Source organism: Prinia subflava, chromosome 24, assembly GCF_021018805.1.
Source record: "Prinia subflava isolate CZ2003 ecotype Zambia chromosome 24, Cam_Psub_1.2, whole genome shotgun sequence".
Lineage (NCBI taxonomy): Eukaryota > Metazoa > Chordata > Aves > Passeriformes > Cisticolidae > Prinia > Prinia subflava.
The window spans coordinates 896,121-921,712 of NC_086270.1; the positions used below are offsets into that span (position 1 = coordinate 896,121).

The 25,592-nt window shown below is 47.5% G+C and overlaps 1 protein-coding gene across 1 annotated transcript; it reads right to left on the minus strand.

The window, feature by feature from the left end:
• Window positions 1-563: 563 nt before the first annotated feature.
• On the minus strand, window positions 564-25,541 carry MACO1 (macoilin 1). Its single transcript, XM_063418972.1, has 11 exons — window positions 25,276-25,541; window positions 18,688-18,829; window positions 17,942-18,068; window positions 16,652-16,775; window positions 16,117-16,295; window positions 14,898-15,396; window positions 7,492-7,650; window positions 5,969-6,151; window positions 4,855-4,975; window positions 2,708-2,882; window positions 564-1,747 (listed from the first exon to the last, which is right to left on the minus strand). The coding sequence occupies exons 1-11, from the start codon at window positions 25,353-25,355 to the stop codon at window positions 1,545-1,547; spliced, it is 1,992 nt and encodes a 663-aa protein (XP_063275042.1). The 5' UTR covers window positions 25,356-25,541; the 3' UTR covers window positions 564-1,544.
• Window positions 25,542-25,592: the final 51 nt, after the last annotated feature.

Here is a 25,592-nt window from a genome sequence, read left to right on the forward strand (position 1 = left end):
AAGTACTGAACAAAAACAGTGCCCGAGGGGGCAGCAGAAGGGGGGACCTCAGCACAAAAATCAGGGACAATATTCCATGTTCTGCACAGGCTGGAAAACCCCTGCCAGCTCTGAGTGACACTTCCATGGTGACAGTGACACAGGGGGGTTCCAAAATGCAAATCACAGCCACATCCACCCCTAAAGCTGACCCAGGGCAGCTCTGGCACTGAAGGATGGAATTTGGATTTTTCTATTGACCTGAGTGTCCTACTCCTTTTTGCTGTTGCTGTTCCATGAGGCAAGGTGCCAATTAACACCATAATTAAAATGAATATATGTATTTTCCTTTCAGAACTTGCAGAGTGCACTGAATTTTTGCAGAATCCTGGATTTTCTCTGGGTTTCCCAGCCCTCCCAGATCCCCACCCTCCCAAGCTCTGACCCCTTCTGAGGATTTAAACACACATTTCCAATTTTGTGCAATTTGTGATCTTCTTTGAAACCTCCTGAACAAAACCCAACTCCCTGGGGGTGGAACCCACTCAGACAGGAGGGGAGAGAAAGTGTAAATGACAGGTGAATGAAATAAAAAACCCCAGAACTGCAGCTTTTATTCGGCAGCTTTACAGTCTCTCTTTACAGAACATTGCACAGCTCCCCCTTCACTCTCCTGGAGGGACCTGGAGCCTCCCAGTGCAGAACCCCCAGCACAGAACTGAGTTCAAAAACTCAGTTTTTTCAGAACTGAGCACAAAACTGCTGAGTTTGGACCAAAAGAAACAGAGGATGGAGCCTGGCTCCTGAGGAACACCCAAATGACCACGAGCAGCTTGCAGCAGGCTCTGTGATGAGCTTTGAGACAGAAGCTGGATGACAGTGAAGGGGGGGAAAAAATAGTTTAAACCATCAAGTTTCCTCTTGAAATGTCATTTCCCAAGGCACTGTGAACAAGACTGTTTAGCAAATCTCAATGACTAAAAAACACCAATGGGGATATAAATATTTCACACAACAACCACCATCACATCATCAGCTATTCTTTATTCCTTCCCTTCAACAACGCCCCTGGAATTTGTTTGGTCCTTTGAGGGGGGGAAAATCAAATTATCTTCTGCAACATCCACGTGTTTGTATTTAATACATCTATAAATCAAAGCTTTGTTGGATTGTTTAACCCTTTCACTGGGAAAACTGAAGGGTTTTCCTCACTGGATGGATCTGCAAATCCAATTTGATCATTAAATAAAAAACTGAGGAGAAAGGGTTGAAAACCAAGCAAAGCCCTGTGTATTTTTTTTTTTCAAGAGGAAACCATGCAAGAGTACATAAAAAGGCAAAATTGGCTACTTGAAAACCAAGAATCGTTTTTAATGCGTTGGCCAAGGAAAATAAATCGCAAAGTTCTGTGAGGTTTTCCTAAAAATTTACAAGAAAAACTGATGGGCAGCTCTAGCCAATGCTCTTTTCTCCTGCTGGAAATGACAACAAACACAGTCCCACACGAAACAATTTCATCTGGACTGCAAGAGGCCCCTGGGGGCAGAGAGAACCTTGGCATCCTTTCATTTCTTCAGGGGCTGGTACACAGAGGCGTTGGGGTCGAGTCCAGAGGGGCTGGGCTCCACGAATTTGGAGGAGTAGTGAGGGGACACGGGGCTGAGGGTGCTGGTGGCCGCGGTGTAGGAGATGCTGGGCATCACTGCCATCACCTCTGCGATCTTCTGCTTCAGCTCCTTGATCTCCTGGTCCTTCTGCAGGATCTGCCCTGCACACAGCAAAGCACAGCGCTCACACCAGCACCTCTGGGCCTGCAGGGGCTCAGTTCCCTCCTGATCCCTCCCTGTGCAGCTCCTGGTGTGTGCTCAGAGCTGGGTTTAATTAGCTCCAATTAGCACAGAACAGAACTCGGCGCTCCCAGTGTAATTTTGTATTATTTGGATTCACAGCTGCACCACCCCCTAAGATTATTTCTATTTAATCTCATTTTTCTGCCCTTTTTTTTCTGCCTTTTGCCATTCCCCTTCTCCAAACTCCTCCTTTTATTTGTTCATTTTCCAGACTGTCCCATCCCCATCATTTCCCTCTGAGCACCACCACAGCAATTCCTGAAAGCAGGTGCTGAAAAAACCCCACTGCTGAAACAAACCCCAACTATTTCTCCCTCTAATTAAATATTCCTGCAATCAAACAGCCCTCTGCAGGGAAATTAAACTGCTGTTAAGTGCAGAGTTATTGAATTTTGCTCCGTGGTTTGCACAGCTGCACAAAGCCTGCCCTGGGTTTTATGTTGGTTTTCTGCTCCCTCTGGTGGCATCACCAGCAGTGCCCACACTCCCCTCACCTGCTGAGGGTTAAAACAGGTCGGGTTCTCCCCAAATTTAGGTTTTATTTACTTGAGGAGTAATAAAATATTATTATCAGGATGAAAGGACAGCAGCTTAATAACAGGTTTAATTTAATTAATTCATCTGTTTTAAAGAGAGTTCTTTCAGAGATTTAAAACATCTCCAGCTCCTTGTAATGGTTTATAAAATACAGAAAACAATCCTGAATTAATTTAAACGCCTGTTTTAGTGTTTATTATCAGTCTGATGGGCTGGGAAGGTGAGGTCAGTTTAAACTCCACACCCCCAAAGCTGGAAACACCAAATTCCCTCTGAGAGCTGAGAGGGGGCCACAAACCCCCAGATTTCCCCCAGTGTGTGTGGGAAGAAGCCCCAGGTACCTTGGGCAATCTCCAGCTGCCTCTTGGCATCCCCCAGGGCAGAGAACAGGTCCAGCTTGATCCTGGTCTCTGCACTCAGGCTGTTCTCCAGGTGCTGCGTCTTGTCCTGCATGGCCGAGAGCGCCGACATCAGCACCTCCGTGTCCTTCTCGTTCTCCTTGTACTTCCTCAGCTCCTGCAGGCAAAAACGGGGTGAGGATGCACAAAATGCCAGCCTGGGGGGCAAAAATGCCAACCTGGGGGCAAAAATGTCATCCTAGGGGACAAAAATGTCATCCTGGGGGCCAAAAATGTCATCCTGGGGGCCAAAAATGTCATCCTGGGGGCCAAAAATGTCATCCTGGGGGCCAAAAATGTCATCCTAGGGGACAAAAATGTCATCCTGGGGGACAAAAATGTCATCCTAGGGGGACAAAAATGTCATCCTAGGGGACAAAATGTCATCCTAGGGGACAAAAACGTCATCCTAGGGGGACAAAAATGTCATCCTAGGGGGACAAAAATGTCATCCTAGGGGGACAAAAATGCCAGCCTGGGGGACAAAAATGCCAGCCTGGGGGGACTTCACACAGCAGAGACCCCCAGGAGTCTTTTCCCTTCCCCACGCTGGGCCCGGTGTTAATTAAAATGCTGGTTAATTAAGGTCACAAGTATCACTTGCAGTGATTACAGGTGGCTGCCCTGCAAGTGATTAAAGCCATAATTACAGCAGGATTTGCTCTGGGCCTCAGCCCTGCACCCAAAACCCCAAACCCCTCTCAAGAGGCAGCTGAGCTCCACAGCCAGGCTGGGCAGTGGGACATTCCCCAGGAAAAAAGGCTGCAATCCCACAAATGTTCATTTTGAGAGCATCAAATCCAATTCCAACACATCCCCAGGTGCCACATCCGTGGGTTTGGACACTTCCAGGGATGTGGATTCACTGGGCAGCCCCTTCCAATGCTCTGTGACAAAACAGAAAAAGCTTTTCTAAAATCCCATCTAAATGGCTGATTAAAGGGGTTATTTTTAGCTCCCACTAAACCTCACTGTGCTGCAATGCCAGAAATTAAGGAAAAAGAAAAAAACAGGGAGCAATTATCCTGGATGGAAGTGCCAGGCAACCTGTGCTGGGGGAAAAAAAATCCACACAAAAATATTCTGTACCTTCAAATGGAGGGACAGCAGTGCAAAGGGGAAAATATTAATACCTGCAACAAAATGCTTCTCTAACAGCTTGAAGATGCTAAAATGCATAAAATTAAAAAGCTAAATTAGAGCTGGGTTGAATTATCTGCAAGCCATGCTCAGACACTGCACAGATAAACCACACTTGTTGTGGAGGGTTTGGTAAATCCAGGGACCAGAGGCTGCACCTGTGACTGGGAAACAGCAGCACCAGGTGGGCTTTGAAGAGGCATTAAAAATCCATTTTCATGCAGATTGTGAGTCTGAGCACATCTTTAGGACAGCAGTAAGGGCACACATCTGAGCTCTTGAGCTGTAACAAACCCAACCCTGTTTGCTCCACACAAAGTATTTTCAATATTCAGGCACTTTCACAGACACAGAAAAATCAGCCTGGCCAGTGCTCAGACTGCCCTGGACCAGCAACCTTTAGTGGAATTTATGATTTGTGATAATGAGACTGGCCACAGGCTCCTTGCACCAGGAGAAAATGCTGCTGAGGGGATTCCACCCTCAGCCTACACAGACCTGTGGGTTTGGGGGGAAAAATCCCCATTTAACCCACAGAAAGGTGTGGATTGAGCCTCTGGAGCCTCCCTGAACCAGGGAATGGTTTGGGTGCTGCCTCTGGAGCCTCCTTGACCCTGGAATGGTTTGGGTGCAGCCTCTGGAGCCTCCCTGGACCCGGGAATGGTTTGGGTGCAGCCTCTGGAGCCTCCCTGGACCCAGGAATGGTTTGGGTGCAGCCTCTGGAGCCTGCCTGGACCCAGGAATGGTTTGGGTGCAGCCTCTGGAGCCTGCCTGGACCCAGGAATGGTTTGGGTGCTGCCCCTGGAGCCTCCCTGGACCCGGGAATGGTTTGGGTGCAGCCTCTGGTCCCTCACCCTGCAGGAGCTGCCCTCCCTGTGCAGACCCCGGGATCTGGGGGGGCTGGGGGCTCTCCTGGGGTGCTGCCCCAGCCCCTGGCGCTGTGGCATTACCTGCACCTTCATCTCCAGCTCTCTGATCTGATCCTCCTTCAGTTTGATGTCGATTGTCAGCTTCTTGCACTCTGTCTCCAGCTCCCGGATGCGGCTGCGGAGGCTCTCGGTGCACTCCCCTCTGCAGGGAAAGCACAGGCAGGTGAGACAGAGCCAGGCTGCTGCTCCTCAGTGTCTGCAGCAGCAAAAATTACAGTAAAAACTGAGGCATGACAAGAGAGACAGCTCTGGTATTGTCAGCAAAGAGATTCCCCTCATCTGAGCTGCTCAGTGTCACACCTCAGGTACTGGGAGATCTGGAATGGTGATGGAACATTCCAGGGAGAGCAGGAAAGCTGCAATAACTCTTTACAGGCATTTGGAGCTCTGCAGGTTAAAGTGAAACTTGTGCTGGGCTGTGTGGGGCCACAGCAACCCCACAGTGCTGGGCACGGGGAGCCACTGCCCCAGCAGGGAGATTCCAGCACTTAGGGCAATGTCACTGCACAAATCCCTGAGTGCCAGTGCCCAGGGGAGAGGAGAGGCTGCTCTGGGCAGGGCACAGCCCTGAGAGCACGGCCTGGGAGAGGAGAGGATGCTCTGGGCAGGGAACAGCCCTGAGAGCACGGCCTGGGAGAGGAGAGGCTGCTCTGAGAGGAGAGGCTGCTCTGAGAGGAGAGGCTGCTCTGAGAGGAGAGGCTGCTCTGAGAGGAGAGGCTGCCCTGAGAGGAGAGGCTGCCCTGAGAGGAGAGGCTGCCCTGAGAGCACGGCCTGGGAGAGGAGAGGCTGCTCTGGGCAGGAGATCCCTGAGAGGAGAGGCTGCCCTGAGAGGAGAGGCTGCTCTGGGCAGGACACAGCTCTGAGAGCACAGCCTGGGAGAGGAGAGGCTGCTCTGGGCAGGGCACAGCCCCGACAGCACCATCCAGAGCAGCAGTTAATGCAGAGCACACCCATCCTTTACACCTGTAAAGGTCATGCAGGCACTCGGGCTCAGCTTCAGGGGATGACACCTCCCAGTGCTCCCTTGTTTTAACACAAATAAACCTCTCAATGCAAATAAAGCTGTTTTTTTAAAAAATAAAAGCCCAAACAGGCTCCTCCTCCCTGCCCCAGAGCCTCCCCCAGGGCACAGCACCTGGTGGCAGCAGCAAAGGCCACAGCTCGTGCAGCAGTTGCTTCTTCCAACTTCTTCCTTTTCTTTTCTTCCATTAATTGTTTTTCTACGAAGGTTCGTGCCTCCTGCTCTGCCTTTAGCTTCTTCTCCAGCTGGCTGATCATTTGTTTGTCTTTTTGTTTCATCTGTACAGCGTTGTGCAATCTGCAGGGGGACAGGGACAGCAGTGAGGGCAGGGTTCCATTGATTAAAATCAATTGATTAATTAGAATCAAACTGGATCTGCCTCCCATTTCAGGATTATTTAACACAATCCCCCTCTGCAGCCCCCAGGCAGCAGCACCTGCTTGTTAGAAATGACAATATAGTTGGTTTTTGCATCTACATATTACTTTTACAAGTTATTATTGATCACAAAGGCTTTAGTTCAGTACAATTTGTAATCCCTTTTAACTGCTTTTTAATATAGTATAATCTATCAGCTTTTCTATGCACTGTGTAACTTATATAAACAGCAGTGTGCAAATATAACTTAGACCTTCACATAATATTGGAACAGAAACTGTCAAATATTATATACACATTCTACATATTATATACATTATCTGTACACATTCTGTATGGTATTTTCTATATTATATGTATTATATACATTATCTGTACACATTCTGTATGGTATTTTCTATATTATATATAATATATACATTATCTGTACACATTCTATATGGTATTTTCTCCCCAATCCCAGCCCCTGCACATACTTGTTCTGCAGCAGCTCGTTCTCCTGGCGCACACATTAGATACTATCTGTACACATTTTATATGATATATATATTATAGATATTATCTGTACACATTCTATATGATATTTATGATACATTTTCCCCCTGTCCCACGTACTTGTTCTGCAGCAGCTCGTTCTCCTGGCGCACACATTGGATATTATCTGTACATATTTTATATGGTATTTTCTATATTCTATATATTATATATAATATCTGTACACATTCTAGATGATATATATATTATATATAATATCTGTACACATTCTAGATGATATATATATTATATATAATATCTGTACACATTCTAGATGATATTTATCACACATTTTCCCGTCCCACGTACTTGTTCTGCAGCAGCTCGTTCTCCTGGCGCACACATTAGATATTATCTGTACACATTTTATATGGTATTTTCTATATTCTCTATATTATATATAATATCTGTACACATTCTATATGATATTTATGACACATTTTCCCCTGTCCCACGTACTTGTTCTGCAGCAGCTCGTTCTCCTGGCGCACACATTAGATATTATCTGTACACATTCTAGATGATATATAGAATATCTGTACACATTCTAGATGATATTTATCACACATTTTCCCCTGTCCCACGTACTTGTTCTGCAGCAGCTCGTTCTCCTGGCGCACACATTAGATATTATCTGTACACATTCTATGTATTATATATAATATATCCATTATCTGTACACATTCTATATGATATTTATCACACATTTTCCCTGTCCCACGTACTTGTTCTGCAGCAGCTCGTTCTCCTGGCGCAGCTGGCCCATCTCGGCGCGGCTGCCGCGCTCGGCCGAGCTCAGCGAGCTCACCTGGCTGCGCAGCTCCTGCTCCACCTGCCTGCTGGCCTGCAGGTCGGCCTTCAGCTTCTTGATGTCCTGTTCCAACCTGCAAAGAGCCCAGAGACACCTTCAGCCTCTCCCTGCAGTGGGAGCAGTGCTGGGTTTGTTTGGAACAGCCCAGGAGGGGAGAGGGGAATGGAGAGCAGCCCCCAAGGGCTGGGACACCTCACACAGCTCCCCCCGAGGTCCAGGAGTGCTCCCCACAAACAGCAGAATAAACCTGGCACCATCTGCAAACCCTCAGACAATCAGCTCTCCCAGCTCTCCAGGACTGTGGCCTAAATAATCACATTTTTATATAAATCCCCATACCCAGCTCCTGCAGAGCCACACACACCTCAGGGCACCCCACAGGAATTCACTGCCATGCACTGGCAAGAGGCAACACAAATCCAGGGAATTACATTTCCTCTGGAGTCCGGGAACTTCCAAACCAGGACAGAGCCACACAAGCACTGGTAACACAAATCCATGGAATTACATTTCCTCTGAGGTCTGGGAACTTCCAAACCAGGACAGAGCCACACAAACACACTGGTAACACAAATCCATGGAATTACATTTCCTCTGGAGTCTGGGAAGTTCCAAACCAGGACAGAGCCAGACACAAACAGATTTTGTCAGTCCACAAGTGCTGAGTTTGATTTGTCACCCAGAACCGAGCTGCTGAATTGTCACCTCAACATGTTGGTATTTTCTTGCAGCACATGATGTGCATGCTGAGGAAGGAGGATGTGTGAAGTCATCCCCAGCTCAGGAGTCAGTAAATTTAGTTTTAATTGCTTTTGAACAGAGACCATCTGCTCCACACTTGAAATTGTAGCTTTGGAAAGTTCTTGAAAGATTCATGCAATCTTATTAATTAAAATATTGTTAAATAAAACAAATGTTTCGGAAGAGAGGCACTCAGCTCACTTTGATTGTTCCCCCACAAATAAGGTTATTGATTCTTAGAATAACAACATCTCAGGTGAATAATCAACCTTTTAAACTGTGTTACACACCTACTTAAAGCAAATACACCCCAGCCATTCTCACACAGTCCTCCTTTGCTCTGCCAGGTATTGATTTGAGAGTTTTTAAATGTCCATAAAGAAGATGAAGGTGCTTTTATTTCCTAGGGTTCCACTCTGAATTCGTGGCAGTGGCACATTAAGATGAGGAGAACAATCCCCAAAGCCAAGAGAGCTGCCCTCAGTGACACTCAGATGAATGGCTGGAGCTTTTTGATTTCTTAATGAAACATTTCTGGGCTCCAGTGCAGGGAAATCTCAGCCTGAAAGGCACTGAGAGATGAGCACTGAGAACATCCCGTGCCCCTGAATGCAGAGGGGAAGGGTGGAATCACCAAAGCTGGGGAGATCCACAGGAGTGGGTTTGTGACAGGGAATGAAGAGCCAGGGCAGCCTTGAAAGGCTGGGACACCTCAGACAACTCAGATTTCAGCCCCCTCCTGCCCCTCCAGCTCTGTGGAAGAGCCCTCCTGGAAAGGTGAATTCCTTCAGGGCACTATAAATGGGCAAAATCACCCTTAAACAGAAAAAAAATCAACTTACAGGCAAACAGTAACAGCACAAAGCAAATACCCTCCTCAAAGGGAAGTGCACAGCTCACTCCAACACCTGGTGCTCTGCTGAGGGGAAGAGTTTTAAACCTGACCAAATATTCCAACCCCAAAATGGGAACAGCAGCTGGATTTAGGGGATGGTGCCACCCTGGGCAGTGTTAAACGATGGACAGGGCAGTTGCTGGGCAAAGAAATCAGAGTTTCATTTTATCTGCCAAAAAAGCAGCAGCCCAGTGTTTTAGAGAGTGCAAATGTTTTAATTAAAGAGAGTGAGAGGCTGTAGGAGCCACGAGCAGACTGGGGTGTGCCAAAAGCTGATTGGTTTGAATCCAGGTTTTCACAAACAGGTGGAAAATGCTGTTTCAATAGAGGAACACACCAGAATCCCCCTTTACACTCACCCATAAATCATTTCAATATCCATGGCTGCAGTGAAGGATAACTGAAGACAGGAGCTGTAAACAGCTCAGACTATGCCAAGCTAAGACACCCCAGGATTTATTCTGAGTACTGAGCATTCCAGGAAAAGCAGCCCTGAGCACACAAAGCCTGAACAGCCCAGAGGTGCTGGCACAGGACAGGCTGAATTTGTATTTTTGGCAGTGGGGAGCTGCTGTGAGCTCAGGGTTGTGGAGCCATCCCTGAGTGCTCCCAGGGCTGGAGAAAACCTGCAGGATGCACAGGGGAGGCCACAGCTTTTCCTTCTTGTGTGGGGAATTTGTGGGGTGGGAGTCAGGGAGGGTGGAACATCCACGAGACATCACTCCAGAGGGGGCAGAAAAAAAATTAACACAGAAAATTCCTCTCTCAGTGCCACATAAACCCACTCAAAATTGCTTTATCAATGGGCTTGTTGGGAATGAGGTTTTACAGGGAGATTTCAGCAGGTTTTAATTACCCCTTTTTATTACATTGAAGGTTTTGCTCCAGCTTTAAACATCAGAGCAGAGAATATCCGTTTTGTGCCAATTACAGAGCAAATTCAGGCTCCTGTCTCCCCAAAACGAGTGAGGAGGATCATAATCCACCAGCATGCAAGGGCTTCCCTGGTGGTTTCCTGCCCCAATTAGGCAGAGACACAACTTCATTAAGAAAAACAACACAAGAAGGGAGTTACCCTCAGACCCTCAGTGCTCCCTGCACTGTCACAGAGGTCACTCTCTGCCAAGGACATTAAAACCACTCCCAAATAAAAGCACATCGAGGTAAACCAACACAGGGGCACAAAAAATCACAGCTGCAAGCAGGAGCAGTGCAGGGAGCTGCCCTCCTCCCCTCTGAACACTGATAAATGACCCACTACAGCAGCGTTTCCCAGATTATTGTTATTCCTACTCTGCCTTCATTTGCTGCTTAAGTCTCTGATTTCCAGGCTTATTGGAGAAAATTCTTTACAGAGGAGGGGGAGCAAAGAAACCCCGAGTTGTGGAAGATGTTTTTTTCCCTGCTGCTGCACACAGCAAGCAGCACTCACTCTGACACAGAACTGCTTTTTAAATGAGGCTTTAGTTGCAGATTATGTTGTGCTGTTTATACAAGCGAGGTCAATTCCTTCAGTTTGTCATTCCTCTGAGTGCAGATTTACCCATTTCCTTTGCTGAGCACCACCTCCTATCAATCCTGGGGAGGAGAATTAATCAGGGATCACCTCAGAGAGGGAATGTTTTCCCAAATACCTCGGGGGAGATTGATGGATGAACTTAAGAACAACTCAATTCAGCTTTAATGCTCCCCAGTATTGATGCCTGTGTGTTCAGTTTACTCCATCCCATAATCACCTGGCAATTGCACTCGAATGAAACAGAGTTTATATCAAAATTATCATTTTAAAGTACCCACAAGGCCCTGAGATGCTCTCCAAAAGCCCCAGCTCAGCCTTTGTTCTGCTCTGGCACAAGCAGCCCCTGCAGTGAAGCTGCTCCTCTGAAGTGGCCACGGTGCTCCTGTACTGAGCTGCTCCTGCTGGAACTGCAGCAGCTTCCATTCCCAAAGGGAATGAATTCCCAAAGGAACCCAGAGAAAACCAGGAACCCAGAGAAAACCAGGAACCCAGAGAAAACCAGGAACCCAGAGAAAACCAGGAACCCAGAGAAAACCAGGAACCCAGAGAAAACCAGGAACCCAGAGAAAACCAGGAACCCACAGAAAACCAGGAACCCACAGAAAACCAGGAACCCACAGAAAACCAGGAACCCACAGAAAACCAGGAACCCACAGAAAACCAGGATCCTCCTTTCATTCCCAAAGGGGCAGGAACCCACAGAAAGCCAAGATCCTCCTTTCATTCCCAGAGAGGCAGGAATCCACAGAAATCCAGGATCCTTTCATTCCCAGAGAGGCAGGAATCCACAGAAATCCAGGATCCTTTCATTCCCAGAGAGGCAGGAATCCACAGAAATCCAGGATCCTTTCATTCCCAAAAGGCCAGGAATCCACAGAAATCCAGGACCCTCCTCTCCCTGCTCCAAGCAGCTATTTGCCATTTCCAAAGGCTGTTCTTTTCCTGAGCTGCCTTGGGAAGAGTCTGCAGGAGGGGCTGGCCCCCACATTCCTCATTTCCATTCCCAATCCTGATTTTCTGTTCTGTGCTTGCCTTCCTAGGGCAGGAACCCCCAGCCCTCACCCCCCTGCAGTGACACAGGAAACCTTCTGCTGCTTTAATGCCACCCCAGGCAGGGGGTGAGGAGGCACCAACCCCTCTCTGCCCATCAGTGATGCCACCAAATTTTACACTATGAGCACCAAATGGCCCTAAATTCACATTAAAACCTTCCAGTCTGGCTCTGCAGGTAACACCATTTTAGGAAAGAGAAATAAGCTGTGGCAGAGAAGCTTTTGTTTCACCAAGAATTTTCCCAGTCCAAGTGCCAGAAGATGTCCTCGTTATCTGTGGGAATAATTAGTACATGAGACAGATTGTTCATCACCTCGTGTGCCAAAGGCAGGACCTCTGTGGATACAGGCAGTTCTGCCAAGCTGCACTGCCAGGGTTTTGTGTGGTTTTAGTGCAGGGATTTTTAAGGGTGCTAAAAGGCAGGGGCAGGTCACGGGTTATTTTCTGCAATAAACAGCAACAAGAAAATAATTCTGCAGCAACTACAGCTCGGACTTGATCTACACATTGAGGCTCTAAATCTGTTTCACCTCAGAAATGACAGTGAAATGGTAAAAAATGAATTTGCCTCCTGACAAAGAGCAGTAAAGTACAAAGGGACACCGGGCTGACCCCACGTGGGTCCCTGCACTGGCCCCAGCACCAGAGTGGGGGAAGAAGACTCAGATCACAGAGGTTCAGTGATGAAGGCTGGACAGGCACCAGCAGATTGCAGCACCTCAGGAGGTGCCTCAGAAACCCCAGAGGTTCCTGAGCCTCTGTTTCCCTCAGCTCTGGCTGGCAAGGGTGGAACAACTCCCAGGGATGAGCATCAAGAAGTTCCTCCGCACTCAGGCCCTGACATTCCACCAGACAGAGCAAAAATAAAAGTTTAGCTTCAAATAAGAGCAGTACTGGATATATAAAATATACACATCAACCTTAATTAGCTGGACCCTTCCAGAGAGATCACATCAAGTGTTTCAAAGTGAACAACCCTGTAAAGTCCTGGTCTCCAAAACCTCCTGATCTTGACTGTCCCCAGCAGCAGCAGGAATATTTTACATTTGCTCCTGGTTACTCAGCTCAGGGCCATCATGTGTGGACACAAAAAGCAGCTCTGCCATCCTGTGAGGGGCTGCTGGACACAGAGTCACAAAAAGCAGCTTTATTTGGAAGCTGATCTGCCCTGAGCCTGAACAAATGCAGGACTTCACTCAGCCCTTTTCAGGCTCCAGCAGACAAAGTTTAACAACAGGAATGAGCAACACTCCTGGAAGTGGAAAAGATGATGAACAACTGCCTGGCACTCCAGGGACGGGATAATTGACAGGGTTAAAATAAAAAAGCAGCATGAATTTTTAAATTTAAGTGCATCCATCCTGTCCAATTTGTCAGGTGGGTTTATGGTCCCAGTGGTGTGGGAGTTCCACAGCCAGGCTGAGCACAAACAGGAGTCCATGGATGACTCCAGGCAGCAGCTGGGAGCAGGATCTGGGGTTTGCTCTGCACAGGGACATCACGGACAAGGAACAGCTCCAGGGATCTGCAGCACAACTCCACAGCCACACACCCCAAAAACACTTGTCTAAGAAGTTTAATTCCCTCTCAGGGCAGAGTAAGGCACTTTGAGAGCACAGCTGTGCTCTCTGTCCTACCTTAGTGAGCTCCAGGAGCTGCAATTCCCTAAGGACACGACCTGTGATCATTTCTGTGATCCAAAACTCACCTTGGGCAATTGGTGACCACCTGCTCTAAGCTCCCACGTAAGCATTTCAACACAAAATTCAAGCTTTAAACACGCCAGGTTTAAATCTCAGTGCCTGTCACAGCCACACAACTCTCAGGCTGCCTTCCCTTCCCTCTTCTCAAGAGTTAGGAATGTTTGGAAGGGCAGCAAGCTGAGCTGACCCCTCTCTCCCTCGGGGAGCAAACAAACCTTATAAAGAGTGCAGCTGAGAATGGGAACAGCCCTGGCCAGGGGCTGGTGCAGCTCTGCTGAAGGCAGAACAACCTGCATCCCACCAATCCTGTCTTCACAGATCAGATTGATCCGCTGCTTCTCTGATTTAGGCATCAATTAGTCTGGCTGTTTAATTGGCAGGGGTTTGTCAATCAGGGGCAGAGTGATTATCAGAGGAGAAAATAATATTTCCATTGAAGTAATTGTGTTCCCACAGCACAAATCCTCAGAGACAAAAGCCCAATTATCAAAGGTACCTGCAGGGAAAACAAGCCTGATGTGCCAATTAAGCTGGCCAGCACTGATTTGGTGGAAAAGGAATAAGAGAGACACGAGGCAGGTGGAGAGTGCTGGAGAAGGGCAGAACTGGGAGCAGTTTTTGTTCCAGACATCTCTCTGTGCACAGGCACAGCTCTCCCCTCACTGCTGCTTTTCCTGCAGCACCACCTGTGCCAGGGTGAGCCCCTGCACCTCCCAGAGCCACCTCTCTCCCAAATCCCCAGGAGCAGAGGCAGAGCTGGGGCTTCTCCAGGCAGAGCTGGGGCTCCTCCAGGCAGAGCTGGGGCTTCTCCAGGCAGAGCTGGGGCTCCTCCAGGCAGAGCTGGGGCTTCTCCAGGCAGAGCTGGGGCTTCTCCAGGCAGAGCTGGGGCTTCTCCAGGCACCCAAAGCAGCCCCGGGAGCTGTGGCTGCACCAGGGCTGTGAGCAGAGCTCACATCGGCGCTGCCTCGCTGCACCTCTGCCTCCACACTGGGATTAAAGTGAAAGCCAAACACTTCAAAGGAAAAACAAACCAACAACGCCTGTTCAGGCACCAGGAAAGCCCCCTGCAGTCCCTGGGGAGGCAAAGGCTGCTCCACAGAAGAGCTGTCAAGGACACAGGAGCTGATTTTCTCCACGTTTTTCTCCTGCCTTCCACCAGGGTATTTCTGGTGCCTCCCAGCAGACCCGTGAGGCTGGGGAGCAGCAGAGCCTGAGGCAGGAATGGAGCAGCCTGCACATCAAACAAAGCCCAGGACACAGCCCCACACATCTCCTGCAGATCCCACCCCACCACTGCACAGTTCTGTCCTCTCTGCTGACCACAAATAACATTTCCTAATAAAAACCAAACGAACCCCTGAGTCCTGGTGGACCGAGGGAGGACGGGACGAGGCTCAGGCCCGACTTACCTGACCAGGGCATCTGGTTTGCTTAGCTGGTTATTAGGAATACAGTTTTCCATTAAGTCCTTGTGTGTGCTGGGGCTCTTGCTGGCACATTTCTGTTTTTTCTCGTTTTTGGAGGATGAGGAGGGGATGCTCCCGTTGGTTGCACTGTGGCTGCGGGGTGAGGAGTTCACAACCCCGCTGACATTTTTGTAATTTTTGGACGAGGCAGTGCATGAGTCCTCTTTCAAGAGGTTTTCTGTACTTCCTACAAGATCATTATTTAATCTTTTACTATTGATATGGTTTTCCATATATTCAATTTCTTGTATTTTAGAGTCTACAGGTTGCAAAATGTTGTTGTTTATTCCAAGGTTGTGTTTCTTTGCATCCTTGTCCTTTTCTTTCCCTTTTTCTCGATATTCCAGCTCTGGCAACGTTGCAGAGATTTTTTTATTGGCTGGAATGCCTCCATTGTGCTGCAGGAGTATTGAGGAATCCATATCAGATAATCCTTTGGCTGCTGCAACACCAAAGTGAAAAAAAAAAACCCAACTTAGTTCATTAAATCCATCAATACCATGCCACAGAAAGAAAAATCATTATGGACACATCCCTCACTCCTGCAGGAAACAATCAGTATTGGAGACTCTCTAGAGGAGAGAACCCAAAGTCACCTATTTTAAGGCTTTTTGCCTCATTCCAGGCAGGAAACAGGGATTAAATTTATTATTTAATATATACTAGATATAATAATAATAGATAATGAATAATAAATGGATATGTAATAAATAAATAGATTTATAAATAGATTTATAAATAGATTTATAAATAGATAATAAATAGATAATAAATAGATAATAAATAGATAATAAATAGATAATAAATAGATAATAAATAGATAATAAATAGATAATAAATAGATAATAATCGATAAATAATAATAGATAAATAAATAATTAATAACACTAGATAATAAAAACTAGAGCTTCACCCAGCACTGACTGAGCAGACTGATGCAGCTGCTAATGAAGAGCTGAGCAGAGGGGCCATAATTCACTTTTCCTGCCACATTTCCCACTCCAAACTGGTTTCACTGCTGCCCCTCTGTGCTCCCCACGCTCCCAGCACACCCAGCCTGGGGCTGGATTCCCTCGCAGGAACAGAGAGCACAAGAAGGGACCCCAGGGATCACAAGAAGGGACCCCAGGGATCACAAGAAGGGACCCCAGGGATCACTTGCCTTCCTCTGCCTCCCTCTCCTGCCTCTGCAGCATCTGCTGCTCCGGGGGCAGCGCCTGCTGCAGGAGCTGCATGTAGAACTCGTTCTCCTTCTGCACCTCCTTCTGCTTCCTCAGGCGCATCTTGTAGCTGACGTAACTTTTAAAGCCAAAGCCCAAAGTCACAACAGGGTAGCCAATGCTGAGGAGGAGAAAAAACCACAATATTATCAATCAAACTATAGCCATGACAGCAAATTAATCAAGTGTGTACAAGTGGGAATCTGGATCCTTTTCCATAGAAAAGGATCTAGAACATTTTTGGTTTTTGGTGTTCCACAGGAGCTTCCAAGCTTGGGATATCCACACTGCAAATTCCTCCCAGCACAGAAAGGTGGCACTGGGTCCTTGCTCACACACATTTCTCAGGGAATATTTCATGGCAGAAGTGGGAGGGAAAAACTGAACAGCCAAGCCCTGAACCCAAATAAAAAGCCCAAATAAATCATTTTTCTGGTGAAATAAAGGTGAAGAGGAAGAGGACAGAGAAGCACTCACCAGTGTGCTGCAAATGGACGACAAAGGTCCACGTGGAAGTTTTTTAGATCTTTAAATCTAATGGCTGCTTCAATATAAACAAAAAGTATCCACAGTGATACTGTTGGTAAGCACACACCTCTTTCTGTGGAGAGAAGGGAAACAGAGGCACCTCAGGGACACAGCACAGGCAGCAAGGATTTAAAAGTTATTTTTTCAACATTTCAGGAGTCTAAAGAAACAAACCTTAGGGATTTCACCTAAAAAGATCGTAACTTAAAAAAGAAAAAATTCAAGTTCCCATCAACTTGGATGAGCACTGAAAATGAGTAATTCCTAAGGCTGCCATGAATTAAAAGATGAAATCAGCTCAATAGCTGCAGCTAAAACTGGCCCATCAAGTTCTTCCTTCTAAGCATCAACCCTGAACAACTTCAGATAAGGCTTTAACATATTAATACAGCTCTAAAAATACCCCAGATTCTGCAGGTATTTGAAATTGGACAGCGAGTGGCTCACAGCATCTGCCATCAGCTCCCACACTGCTCTCATTAGCAGTGACTAATTTGCCACAGAGCTGAGGGAGGGATGATCCAGAGCGCCCTGCAAGCCCCTGGCACCCAGGCTGACACAAAATGTTCCACAAACCCCAAATCCCGGGAACCTGGGCAGGGAGAATTACCCCTAAAACAAAAAAATTCATCAGATTTTATAGCTAAAATGTTTTGATTGAGAGAAGGAATTAAACCAGCTCCCCCCAGCTCCAAACCCAGGGATTTATGAGAATAAACCAGAAAAACTCAGGGGGAAAAGGGCAGCAGAGGGGCACAAGAATTCTCCATAAAAGCCTCAAACTGTCAGGGCATCACCAGCTCAGAAACTGGATCCAGCTGACACAAAGCTTTGCTAAAACAGAATTAAACTCTGATCACTGAAATAACTGATATTTTAATACTATTAACTAAATTATCAGCACACCAACTGACTGTGGAAGAACAGAACACTGTCACAAACTTTCCCTGCGTGCTCTGTATTTGTTGAATCACTGCAGCAGAGTTTTAAAGTCAGGAATTTAATTTTCTTTTAACTGCTCTGGAATTCCTGTTGATTCCCCTCCAGTTCCTGCTTACTGGAGATGCACCCCAAGAACAAAACAAAAAACCAAAATGAAATTTTTAATTCTAAAAAAGCTGCATTAAGTGAAGTAACAGCAGAGGGGTTTTGCTCCTAATAGATGTGAGGTAAATGTTGAAGTTGGCAATAAAGAAGAGCTGTAAATGAAGGAGTTATAAATAAAGAATAAAGCCCCACCTGTGTGCCACACATACTGTACCCACACATAGGTGCTGGCAGCAAAGAACAGCCACTGGATTGGGATGAAGAGCAGACAGATGATGTTGGAGGTGAATGCTACACACACGAAAAATACTGAGAAGGCCTGAAAGAAAGGAGGTTTGGTTATTCCAGGAAAAATAACCAATTTATTTTTTATAGATATTAAAATACACATAATACATTTTCTCTAAAATATCCAATAGCTATGATTTTATAACACATATTTCTAATATTACATGTGTTTTTAATTTTAATTTTAAATCTATTTAACATATTAAAAATATTTTTATGTATATAACCCCCCTATATATAGCTAGACAGCATATGTCCGTGTATATATAAAAAAAACAGCATGTCTTTTTATATGTATAAAAACATGAAAAACTCTATATAACAGGGTTTTCTTTAAAATAATACAGAAGCTGTTGCCTGTTTACATATATATATAACATACATATATATAACATATATATAGTTATACATAGCATATATACATGGTTATACATAGCATATATACATGATTATACATAATTCTGATTAATTCAAACCCAGCCCAGGGATTTAAACGATATTTCTCTGCGGTGAAATTTGGATAAATGTTTATTTTATTTCCACTGCCACAGATAAACTCCCCACCAGAGAGAAGAGGTAAATCCTGTGCAGGGAGGGGATGGCAGTGCCAGGGGGCCTGGGCTGTCCCTGCTGTCCCCAGTGCCACTCACCAGGCCCTGGTAGCGGAAGGAGTCGTAGACGCTCCTGATGAAGAGCCAGAAGGGCCACAGGTACTCAAACCTGAACTCCAGCACAAAATCTGCCAGCAGCACCAGGGCCCACACCACCAGGAACTTCAGGTACAGGAACGTGCTGCGGGGGAAAAAGGAAATTTCGGGTCAGGATTTCCAACAGGCAAACTGATTTGTTTCTTTCTTTTTAATGAAAATATTCAGAATTAAAATTAAGGACAACTGTAATACACAGAAGGAAATGTCAGCCAAAATAAATTTATAAAATTAATTTAGTTTTTTCTTTAATTATTCCTTTACAGCAGGCCTGGTCTCATGAAGCCAATACTGAAGTGCATTTATTTTTCCTAATGAACAGCAGGGTCCCTGCCCTCCCAGGACACCAGCACCCAACTCCCTTTGCATTTTCACCCAGTGAGGTCCTGCCAGAGGTAACTTCTCCCAGCTGGAATGTTCCTTTCCCAGTCCTCTCCCGGCCCTGGAGCTCAGGAATTTCAGTGTTCCCCCTCCTCAGCAGGCTGCAGATGTTCCCTCATTTCACACAGACTGCAGCACCAATAAACTCAGATGTATTTTAAGCCCACAGCAATTTAAAGACTCTTTTGATACTGAGTTATCAGGGTTAGATTTGAAAACATTTCTGTGAAGACAAGTGGATCCCTTAAAAACAAACAAACAAACCCTCAGAAAAGTGGAAGCACATGAGGCCCAAGACCAGCCCAACTTCTATTTTTTAATTATTTCTGAGCCACATTCCCATGTTCTGAGTCCTGCATTTGGAACCACTGACGATCCCTCTTGGCAACAGAGCTTAAAAACATTTTGAGCTCATACCCAAGTGACACTTGAGGCATTAGCCCAATCCATTCTTCCAAAAAAGAAGCAAAATCCCTTTTTTCCCCCAAACCCACCACCCCCAGATCTGTCACTCCAGCTCCCCAATACATTGCTGCACTCCACCAGGTTATAACAAAAAAAAAAAAAAAGGGTTAAAAACATATTTTTCTCTTTGAAATGAAATGCAAGTCTTCCTTTCAGTAACTTGTTTTCCCTCCTCTCCAGCCTGCCAGCACCACCAGAACTTTGCCCTGGAATGTTGGAGGGAGGTGCCAGGGTTGGCACCGGTGCCAGGCAGGGTCGGGTTCCTGCCCTGCTCAGGGGCTTTTTTGGGAAATTGTTCAGAACTTTGGGGAAGAGACAAAACACAGAATTTCCAGGGAAGGAGCAGAGGATTGGAAACAACTGAACTGGTGCAATTCTCACCCAAGGTCAGGTCCAAAGCACAGGGCTGGGAAAACCCTTGGATTTCTTGGGAATTAGAGGAGAATTACAAGTGCCTGAGAGTGCCCTTATCAGCAGAATGGGGTGGGAAAAATAAAGGAAAAGGCTCCAGGAAGCACTTTATGGAATGGAAACAAAATTAATGGCACACACTTGGAAAAGTTAAACTGTTTGCAGTTCTGATGGACCCAACCCTAGTCACAAATTAGTGTTTGAAAGGAAAAACTACAGTGTTAGTATTAAAAAAAACCTCAAACAGACCCAACAAAATATCCCACACCAAAACCCCTTAAATGGTCCCATGTCCTGGTGGATTATGCTTCCATAGGCTGCCTTTCCCTGCTCATTTAAAGTTTAGATCCTCACCAGAAATCTGGAAAAAGCAGCTGCACTCAGAGAATATTTGACACTAAAGGAGACATTTGGGTCCAGGCTCTGGGATTGTACCTGAGCAGCTCCTCAGACCTGAGGAATTCTATAAAACCCTCACAGCCAGGAGCTCCTTGTCCTGTTCAGTCGTGCTGTGGAGCCTTTTCCTGGGTTACACTCGTGTTATTGTTTATTTTCCTGCCATTTCTCCCAGCAAATGAGGGCTGTCAGACTAACGCTGCTGCTGGGAAGTGCCACTCCACGTGAAAGCATTTGCTGAACAGGAGTTCTGTACCACAGCCATTCAAGTGATTTCTGATATTAAATTCATATCAATCCAAGGGCCCTGCTGACACTTAGCACCTTCTAAAGTGGAATTGGAACAATGCAACACTTGTAAGGAGGTTTTGCCAACAGTATTAAAGAGCCCATTTCTCATTGTCTGAAGGGCCCCAAAGCCATTCAGAATCCCAGGAGGACAGGGAAGTTTAAAAGCCTCAAGCCCTGTGCTGGCCCCAGCAGGGAAGGAGCCCAAATCTCAGATGCTGAGGGGCTGCACTGCCAGGTTTGTGTTCAGGCAAGCCCCCAGCCCAGCAGGGAGAGCTGAAACATCCCCAGGAATGAAATCCCCTGGAAAACCTTTTCATTGCAGAGGCTCAAATATATCCCAACTGGAATCCTGAGGTGGATCCCAACACAGGGGAAGATTCTTGCAGATAAATACCTGAAATCTGTTATCCAATTTCCTGACACATGTCAAAAATCTGCCCTGGGTGACCTGGCACAGGTTTAAGGACAGGGCTTTCCCCATGGAACAGCATATGGCATCTAATCCTGGAGGGTGATAAAGGGAAGGATGGACACGTCCATGCGAGGAGCAGGGCACAGGGCAGGGAGAGCAGTGATTACAGTGCTGCAATTTCTCTGAAAGGTCAATTGATGGCTTATGTACACTGAATAGAAAGATTTATTCATAACCCAGCAGTGCCTGTGCTCCCCCTTTGAATTTCCAAACAAATAATTTTCCTCCTTATTCTTCCTCCCCCTGCAAGTGCCAGATGCCATTTCCTTTTTTTTTTTTTTTTTTTCTCTCTTGTTCTTTGTTCTCCTTTTACTGCCCCGCAGAAGCAGATCCTCTGCTGGCTGTAAGGTAAAAATACTGCCAAAAATCCCTAGAAAAAGACCCAGTTCTGCACCCCAAACCCACACTGGGGGTCGATTAAGCTTTAATTCTATCCCACTATTATCAGCAAGGCCCAAAGGCTGGCAAGGGAATCCTGGCACGTTCCATTTGGCAGCCTGACTCATCCAAGACAATGGAGTGGGAAGAATCCCGAGGCTGGCAGGGTGCCAAGGGCACAGGTGAGCTTTAAAAAGGTGAATTTGAGCATTTGGGTGAAATTACCAAATAATCAACAACCCCCCCACCTCAGGGTTACCCAGCAGCCACAACCCTTGGGGTGCTGAGTGGAGATCAGCAAATATAAAAGCTTTATATAAATAAACACACAGATATCTCAGGTTATTATTAGTGGGCAGAAGAAGTGGAACAGAGCGAGCACAGCGAGCCTGAAAGGCAGAAAACATCACTGCTGGCACTGGCCACAAGAAACACTTGCCAGCTACAGGTTTGAAAAGGAAAAGAAACGCAAAGAATCCCAGGAAAGCTCCCTGGCTCTGTGTCCTGTCAGGGCACAGGGGGTGTCCACCCTGAGCTGGGGCAGGCAAGGAAAAGGAGCCCCCAGGGAAAGCCTGGCAGGGGTGGAAGCCCAGGCAGGGGCATTCAAAACCAAATGGTTGGGAATTCCAAAATCCAAATTCAAAACCAAAACCCAGCCAAGGAGCCCCTGGAGCTGCAGGGAGTGAGAGCCAGGGCGGGGGGCTGGCATTCCCTGTGCCACAGCACGTTAAATGTGGGCTAAATTACCCTGCAGCCCTGCTCTTGAGTTCAAGTCATAAAAGGCAGCTCTGCTGCTTTGTTCAGACCTCCAGGGCAGCTCCAGCAGAAAATGCTTCACACTCTATAGGAAGCTGGTAAAAAAAAGGAAAAAAAAGTGCCAGAATAAATTAGCAGGAGGAATCCTTATGGATTTTCAAGAAAAGCCTAAAAAAGGCCAAATTCCTGGAGGTAGTGCTGATGTTTTCCTTCCGGTTTATTTGGCTGTCAAAAATCCAGTCCTTGGAATTGAGCCCTGTCAGGATTTGGGTGGCAGAGGGAACCAGGAGGAATTCAGGGGCTGCAGCACCCAGGAATCCTGTCCTGTGCCACCAGGGCCACTTGGAGCAGAGACACCCTTCCCTCGCAGGCACCCGCTTGGCTGCCAGCCCACGGCGTGCCTGGGATAAAGGACAATTTACACCCCGAGCTATAAAAACCCTGGCTCCCAAGGAACACGGAGTATTTCAGGACTATTGTCAGGGAATCCATGAGACAGCATCCAGCAGCTGATGTGCCAGCACAGGTTAAAGCAGGGATGTGTGGAACTCATCCTGAAACCTCCCCAGCTCCATTAAAAACAAGCAATATCAGCCACGCAGGAGCTGAACCAGATCAAACATGAGGACTGGGGAGGTTTAGGAACAAGCAGGAACAAGTAAACTTTAATTGCTTAACTGATTACAAGCTGCAATGAATACTTTGATTAACAATTAAGGGTTTAATGCACGCACGCTGCCAAAGGTAGATGTTAAATCACTTCAGCATTTTTAGACTGTTGCCGTTGTTTTACACGGGAGAAGGCAAAATTTGGAATATAAGCTGTGGAAATAAGAGATCCTCCAGTTCCTACCATGAGTGTGGCGGGTTTGGAGAGCTGCTGAAAGCAGTTATTTTAAATTATAATAAAGTTCTTTCCGCAGATCCTGCAATACTTCTAAAGCCACTGCAAAAATCAACATTCACAGAGAAGTGCAGCCCAGGATTTTGTATTTCTAACTCTGCTCTGGTTTTCTATCACTTCTTATAATCTGCTTCAGTTTTACACACGCAATGAACTCTGCCACCAGAGCTTCCCTGCAGGACAATTCCCTCCTTGCTTCACCTGCTCCAAACTCCTCATTTTCCCACCCCGGGGTCTCAGTGCCAGCTGTGCCTCCCTCACACGCTCAGGCTGGACACGAGGCCTAATTTAAGATCAGGCTTAATTTAAAAAGCAAACAAAACAAAGAGTTAAGTATCCCAATCCTGCTGTTTGCTCAGCCCGGCTGCTCTGCCCATAAACCCAGGATGCTTCCTCCAGATAACTGCATTTACTGGGTCTGTGTAAGCTGATGGGGACAATTAAGATAAGCTGAGTAAATAACTGCAGTAATTACAAGAATTTAGACAACTGTAGTTCTGTGAGAAGTTACCTGTACGTGATCACTGAATTATGGAGTGGAGAGAGAAAAAATATTAAAAAAATAACAAGAAAGATCCCAAACCCATGTAGAAGAAGCTCCTTCTGGATTTCCAAAGGGAAATGCCTTCCCACGATTTCTCTTTCCTTTCTGTGGGACAACACTCTGAGGACACTGATAGTTTCTGTTTAGCAAAACACCACGTGAGACAAAGGCTAAAAATCCCATTCCTGAACCAAAGCATCGCAGGAGAAGCAAAGCCAGGGGTGCTCTGAGCCTCTCACAGGACCCCAGCAGCTCTTCCTGCTGCACATTCAGCTCCTGGAGCTCCTCTGGGCTTTCCCTGATTTCCTTCTCTTCCCCCACCTTCCCTGCCAGTCACCTCAAAGGCAAAGCGTTTGGAATGACTTTTGAAATCCACTTATAAGCAATCCCTTACATATTTGAATTATTCTTCACCTTGAATAATAATTTCTACACTGAGGATGTTTTTCTTTACCATTCCAGGCAGCGTTTTCCCAAAACCTGAAAGTCTAAGCAGAAAGCTCTCCACTCTCACAGATTCACTACAAGTGGGATAAGCAGCACACTGGGACGATTTTATTCCTGTCACAGCTCCCCAGCAGCTGCTTCCCTCATGCAAAGTTAACATCTGAATTGTATGAGCTCGCTCAGGTTTCCAGGCACTGCATTCATCAGCCCCACTGAACTAGAAACAGAAATGGGACAGCAGCACATTTACTACGGCTCTCACAAACTCCTGCTGATCGAGGAACGCAGAATTATTGCACTGCACACAAAATGTGACATACTCGGGAGGAAGAGCTCTAAAACACCCTTTAAACAGGGTATTTTAGACGGTGTTGGGGCACAAATCAGCGTTTTGGTGCCTGTGAACACCTGGCGAACCCACCCCGATTCCCAGGACGAGGCACATCCCACCTCAGTTCTGCACTGTTTGTTTCCTCATTCCCCAGGTCAGGGGGGAGCCGGGCACCTGCCGTGCCCTCACCACACCGTCCGTCCACCCCTGCTCCGGGGATGGCCAGAACAACCCCCTTATCCCATGGCAAGGGAAAAACAACCCGGCGAAACCCCGCGGGAGCAGCCCAGGTGTTCTGAACCGCTGCACAGTGCGAGCCTCTGGGAATGCCCAGCCGGGAAAAGCTCCCCGGGGATTCACACCGAGGCCGCAGCGGCAGCTCGGGGCTCTGGCACCTCCGGCCATGTCCAGCTGCGAGACCCCGCCGGGACAAACTCCCCGGGGAAACACAGCCGAGCCCCGGAGCGCTGGCACCTCCCGAGCCCCGCAGCGGAGCCCCCGCGGGTGACACAGGGCGAAGGCCCCGGCGCTGGGTGCGCACCCGGGGCGGCTCCGGCCGCTCCCTCCCGGCGGCGCCGGCAGCACCTTGGCCAGCAGCTCCCCCCGGCCCCGCCGGGCCCGCGGCGCGGAGGGCCCGGGGCGGGGCAGCGCCTGAGGGGCGCCGGGGCGCCATGACGGTGACAGGCCCGGGGGGCGGCCGGGGGGCCCGGGGCCGCGAACCGCCCGCTCCCGGCGCCGCGGCGGCCGCTCGGTACCTGCCGTAGATGCCCTCGGTGATGCGGTTCCGCTTGAGCGGCCGCCGCAGTTTGCTGCAGTCCGCGCTCCGCCGCTTCATCCCGCCGGCCCGGCCCGGCCCGGCCCGCCCCGCTCACGGCAGCACCATCCGCCCCCGCGGGGGGTTCCCGAGCGCGGGGCCTTTTTTTTTGGTTTATTTTCCTTTTTTTCCCTTTTTTTCCTTTTTTTTTATCCCCGGGAAACAAAGAAATAAAAATAATTCCTGGTCCGTCCCTCCCCGCCGTGTCCCCCCGCGCAGCCGCCGCGCAGCGCCCCGCCTCCCCCGCGCGGGCCAATC

What these genes read in the sequence shown, in the direction of transcription:
- MACO1 (XM_063418972.1), bottom strand. Translation starts at nt 25,355, where the DNA reads ATGAAGCGGCGGAGCGCGGACTGCAGCAAACTGCGGCGGCCGCTCAAG. An exon ending in ACAGTATGTGTGGCACACAG is followed by an intron (nt 16,776 to 17,941) that starts GTGGGGCTTTAT and finishes TTCTCTCCACAG; the next exon opens with AAAGAGGTGTGTGCTTACCA. An exon ending in AACGAGCTGCTGCAGAACAA is followed by an intron (nt 6,152 to 7,491) that starts GTACGTGGGACA and finishes GTCCCCCTGCAG; the next exon opens with ATTGCACAACGCTGTACAGA.